Below are 5,314 nucleotides of genomic sequence, written 5' to 3'. Positions count from 1 at the left end.
AACAATGACCTGTAAAACTGCTGTAATTTTTCAAAGTTCTTAGCGATGATTAAGGAATCCATGTGAGTAAGTATTAGCTAGGTAGCGACTTGTTGTTCTCCTATTTAAATCAAATTTCAGTATAACTAGCTAGCCAGCTACTTAACTATTTCGCCCAAAGCTAACGTTAAGCAGCCAGCTAGTTTCATCTGACTAGTGAGACTTGACCCGACCGGGTTATGTGTTGTGAAGTTAGCCACAAAAATGTTTAGCCACAATAGTGGTACAATAGTTTGTTCAAATATTAGCTTCGTAGCTCTTATTGTGAGACTTTGACTGTGGGAAATCACCTCCCCAGTCAGCCTATTGTGCGTATTGATATTCGTATTGCACTGTACAGACTTACCTAAGGATTGGGGATCAATGAAATGGGGTATCAGTCTACTCAGTAGCAAAGTGCTTTTTCCCCCAAAGTCCTCTGTTATCAGATTTTTGTCAAATTAACACATTATTGTCTTTAGTTGAATTTATATAACAACATGATCTGTTCCATTATGGAATGATTCCACTATATGTATTAATTTGCATCACTTTCAATTAGATACTTTTATTTTGAATGCGAACTGCAAATTCCACTACTGTGGCTCATCCTTATTATGGTTAGCTTCACATAGGTAGGTCTGAACATTATTAATCAAATAAGACCTGTTTTATAAATTAGGGGTATCATTGTTTGCATCCCTCAGCTAGCTAGCTTTTTATATGACCAGCACTGTCCCAGACTAGAGCTTGGGGAAGCGTGTCTACGGAGCGGAGCGTTTACCAGCATCATAGCATACGTAGCGGCGAATCACTGTGGAATACGAGTAATCAATGTGTAATAATTAAGTTTTAAAAAATTTATGAACGTGTTAAATTATTATGTGACGTATTCAGGTCCTGATTGGTCAACAAGCTTATTTGACTTATTTGTACTTTTTTTTTTTTTTTTTACGTGCAAAGACCCAAACGGCGTTCCATGGGAAGGGCTGAGGGCCAGAAGGTTGAGGGTTTGAGCTACACTCCCTGCCTGTTTCATTACAGTATAATAGGCATGCTCCCAATTGATCTCCACTCTTCTCTTTTATTTTACATGACATCATGCCCACACACTAAATCAGCCATACATCACAGGAGTGGTGCTAAATTACAGGCACTGCTCAGTTTGACCTTTCAAGATAAAAAAAATAAACATTAAAGATGAGCCTCTGTACTTAATCAACCCGGGTGATTATCAAGCACATTTTTCTTGCAGAAGAACATTTATGGATCTGTCCTCTTTCCAGTACGCTGTTCATAAGACGGCCAGCACTTTAAAGAGCACATAATATGAATCATGCCCATCGGTATGTCAGACATCACTTTTGAAACTTATAGCAAAAGTCTACTTTTTGTTATCCCTTAACGGCTTCTGTAAAGTCTGAGCCCTTGGGAAAAGCTGAAAGAGACAACCTAATGGACTTTATTGGCCTTTAATTCACATAGGTGTCTGTCCGGAAATAAGTGAGCACAAACCTGACTATGATGGTTTATGCATCATTTGTAGCTACTGATAGCAGACTTGAAAGAGGAATAAAGGAGAGCCCATAATCCTGGCATGTCAGGCTCAATGAGGACATTTCCTAAGTCTTAAGAGATGAGAGGGGTGAAGTCAAAGGTTGTGTTATGTGAGAGAAGTGTTAAACCCTACTGGTACTATTTATCAGTACTACTGGGGTTTTAGGCTGGGTTTCTGTACAGCACTTTGCTGATGTAAGAAGGGCTTTATAAATACATTTGGAGGGGATCCAGATACAGTAGTACTACTAGAGAGGATCCAGATGCAGTAGTACTACTAGAGAGGATCCAGATACAGTAGTACTACTAGAGAGGATCCAGATACAGTAGTACTACTAGAGAGGATCCAGATACAGTAGTACTACTAGAGAGGATCCAGATACAGTAGTACTACTAGAGAGGATCCGGATACAGTAGTACTACTAGAGAGGATCCAGATGCAGTAGTACTACTAGAGAGGATCCGGATACAGTAGTACTACTAGAGAGGATCCGGATACAGTAGTACTACTAGAGGGGATCCAGATACAGTAGTACTACTAGAGGGGATCCAGATACAGCACATGTAGTACGTACACTTGCAGTAGTTTTACCTCTGTCAGAATAAGACTGTCACATTTGGGGATAGCATTGTGCAATCTAGAGTTTTTCTTTAGAGGTAGACCGGGGGAATACAGAATAAATAATTACGCACTGCACAAACACTTTTTCATCAGAATACTGGAGGTTGTGGGGTCAATATGGCCGTTGCTTCATTAGTACTAACAAAATGTAGTTATGGAACGTTAATCTCACGTCACAGTAACTGATCCAAGAGCATTTCTATAGCATTGCCTTTACCATCACAACACATAAGTGCGTCATGGAAGAAGAATGACTCTTTCCATCGAAGGTCGGCTAATGGCTAATGTGTCAACATGAAACATCCCACTAACATCACAACAGGAAACGGTAAGTACCTTCAACACCAAAAAACTGTTGCTTAGGACACTCATTGAGCCACAAGCCGTCTCTCACTAGCTACCTTCTTTAAACAAACAGCTACTATACTCTTTAGTGTGTCTGAAGCAGGAACAGGTGGGTCAAACGCAAGCCAACAATCCCTGGGATCCTCTGTACATCTCACACACAGGTCACATCAGTTACGTCCGATTCACTGGCCCTCCGCTTGGACCACTGATGTCACTTAGTAAAACAAACATGCCTAACGAGGCGAACAATTGGATTGCCACTTACCGTTAGATTTTATTGAGCAACTTCTCTTTTCCGCTGACACTGGCAAAGACCACGGACCCTTGTTCCCGAGGCCTGCCTGCCTGCTCCAGGGGTATAAAATGGGGGGAGAATCTGGTGTTTTGCCTCAACCAACTTTTCCTTCAGCATTTCTGCTACTCTTCTACAGAGCTTCTTCACCACCACCTCCACAGGTAAGAGCCGGGGGTCTCTTTGTGTTTCACTGGAGGGTTGGGAACCACAGTTGGGTTACGGTGGCAGATCTTGGGGATGTAGATGTCACTAGAATCTGAAAACAACCTTGGAACTCTTACTGTTCTTGTTGAACAAATGTATTTCGGTCAGTAACAACTGTATTTTACTTCATCTAGTGAGCTATTCCTGTATGAGTGCTTATGGAAATAGTCGTTTTGTTGATGTAAGGCTATGGTTTCTTTTAGAACATGCTGAATGACAATATTACACCAGAATATGGGTTGTGTCGTCAGCATTACACAGAAGGAGTAATGTCACTCCTAGAAGAATAGAGATGTTTCTCGTGCACTGCATGAAACTCCCACAGTGTTAACATACCTGTTTCGTTTGTCTTTCCCTCCTCCAGCCCATCATCAACATGGCCCTCTGGCTCCAAGCTGCATCTCTGCTGGTGCTGCTGGCCCTCTACCCTGGGGCAGACGCTGCAGCTGCCCAACACCTGTGTGGCTCTCATCTGGTGGACGCCCTCTATCTGGTGTGTGGAGAGAAAGGATTCTTTTACAACCCAAAGAGAGATGTGGATCCCCTAACAGGTAAGACACCTCTAGCACTGTCTGAATTCAAAAGACTTCATATCTGCTCGACAACTCAACTTGATCTAAGACCACGAGTTACTTTCCTGTTTTTGTGTGTATGTGTGTCGAAATGACATTTAGAAAACGCATGGTCACTTAGAAGAAACTACAAATATGAAACTGAATGTGAAGGCAATGATGAAACACAGAAAATGACAGTAGTCCATACAATATGCTGCTTGATGTTATGAGGTAGCACTCACTCAATGTGCTTTTCTCCTCTTGCAGGGTTTCTCTTTCCAAAATCGTCCCAGGAGAACGAAGTTGCCGAGTACCCGTTCAAAGACCAGATGGACATGATAGTAAAGAGAGGTATTGTAGAGCAGTGCTGTCACAAGCCTTGCAACATCTTCGACCTGCAGAACTACTGCAACTGAGGCCTGTCTCCCTGCTAAGCCTGCTCTTCTCTCTGCCACTCTCCAATGCGCAGAGGCATCATCCCCGTCTCAAAAAAAGGCTTCAAGAGCAGACAAGAAATGGCATAGACATGTTTTATTTTTCCTAGAAAATAAAGTTCTATGAAATGAGCAAGCACTTTGTTTTCCTTTTGTAAATGGGCCTTATGTTAGGAGTAGGCTACTATGACTTCTGTTCAATTTGTGGTTCTGATTTTCTCATTATCCCGGGTTGAAACCAAACTATTGTAAATGTATATTGTAATGCAGACAAAATGGGCACGAGAAACACTCTTCTCACGCCACTTCGAAAGAGTTTCGCCTGGAAGTGACTTTTTTTGTAGCAGGTTAGGATAATTAATTAACCCTTTCACCCTGCTCCTCTGCACACTCCACTAGCGTCCAGTCGAAGCTAGCATCCACTACAAGACCGTGGTACTTGCCAATGGAGCAGCAAACCCCTCCCTACCTTCAGGCTATGCCCAAACCCTAATCTGGTCTTTTGGCTCTCCTACCACTACGGGAGGGCAGCTCCCGCTCATCCCAGTCCAAGCTCTTCTCTGTCCTGGCACCCCAATGGAGGAACCAGTCTCTTTCTAAAGCTAGGACAGCAGAGTCCCTGCTCACCTTCCAAAGACATCTGAAACCCTACCTCTTCAAAGAATATCTTAAATAATCCCACAGCACCTAATATCCATTAGATTGGGCAAAAACGAATTGTTTGGTTTTAGGAGGATAATATAATGTATTTCTTGCATACATTGTGTTGTATGATGAAGTCCTACAGAGCTGCGCTTCTCAAAGTGGACACTAGGGGTCACTCTTCCCTCTGATTTACAGAGACATAAGACAGAGATGATGATCACATCAAAAAAAATGAATGGAATGAATCGAGAGGTTTTAGTTGATTATAGTTTAGATTATAGGACGTCCATTAGCTGTTGCACATGCAGCAGCTACTCTTCCTGGGGTCCACATCAAACACGTGACAAAATACACAACAGTTATAGACAATAACAAAATAAGATAATAGTACATTAAATAAATAAATGTGAATAAGATAAAAATCATATATTGTCAAGACACCGAGAGACAACAACAATACTTTTTACACACTTCATGTATACATTTTAATTTACTTATATACAGTACAGTTCATTTAGATCAATATGATTAAATTATATTAACAACCTAAAATGTTGTAAATATAACTAATTTGATAAAGAAGCCTTTCTTTTTTACCTTAATTTATCTAGGCAAGTCAGTTAAGAACAAATTCTTA

The 5,314-nt window shown here is 41.2% G+C and overlaps 1 protein-coding gene across 1 annotated transcript; it reads left to right on the top strand.

Moving 5' to 3' along the window:
- Positions 1-2,770: 2,770 nt before the first annotated feature.
- LOC139419409 (insulin-like) lies at positions 2,771-4,159 on the top strand. The gene is made up of 3 exons (XM_071169357.1): positions 2,771-3,001; positions 3,409-3,595; positions 3,866-4,159. Exons 1-3 carry the CDS (start codon positions 2,909-2,911, stop codon positions 4,012-4,014), a joined length of 429 nt encoding a protein of 142 aa, XP_071025458.1. The 5' UTR covers positions 2,771-2,908; the 3' UTR covers positions 4,015-4,159.
- The last annotated feature ends 1,155 nt before the right edge of the window (positions 4,160-5,314 follow it).

Source organism: Oncorhynchus clarkii, chromosome 10 (genome assembly GCF_045791955.1).
Source record: "Oncorhynchus clarkii lewisi isolate Uvic-CL-2024 chromosome 10, UVic_Ocla_1.0, whole genome shotgun sequence".
In the NCBI taxonomy this organism is placed as follows: Eukaryota; Metazoa; Chordata; class Actinopteri; order Salmoniformes; family Salmonidae; genus Oncorhynchus; species Oncorhynchus clarkii.
Note: the sequence above shows the minus strand (reverse complement) of the source record. Positions and strands in the feature narration are given on the sequence as shown.

Coding starts and splice junctions, on each gene's coding strand:
- LOC139419409 (XM_071169357.1), top strand. CDS start 2,909: ATGGGGGGAGAATCTGGTGTTTTGCCTCAACCAACTTTTCCTTCAGCA. Junction 3,002..3,408: donor CTTCACCACCACCTCCACAG/GTAAGAGCCGGG, acceptor TCCCTCCTCCAG/CCCATCATCAACATGGCCCT. Junction 3,596..3,865: donor AGATGTGGATCCCCTAACAG/GTAAGACACCTC, acceptor CTCCTCTTGCAG/GGTTTCTCTTTCCAAAATCG.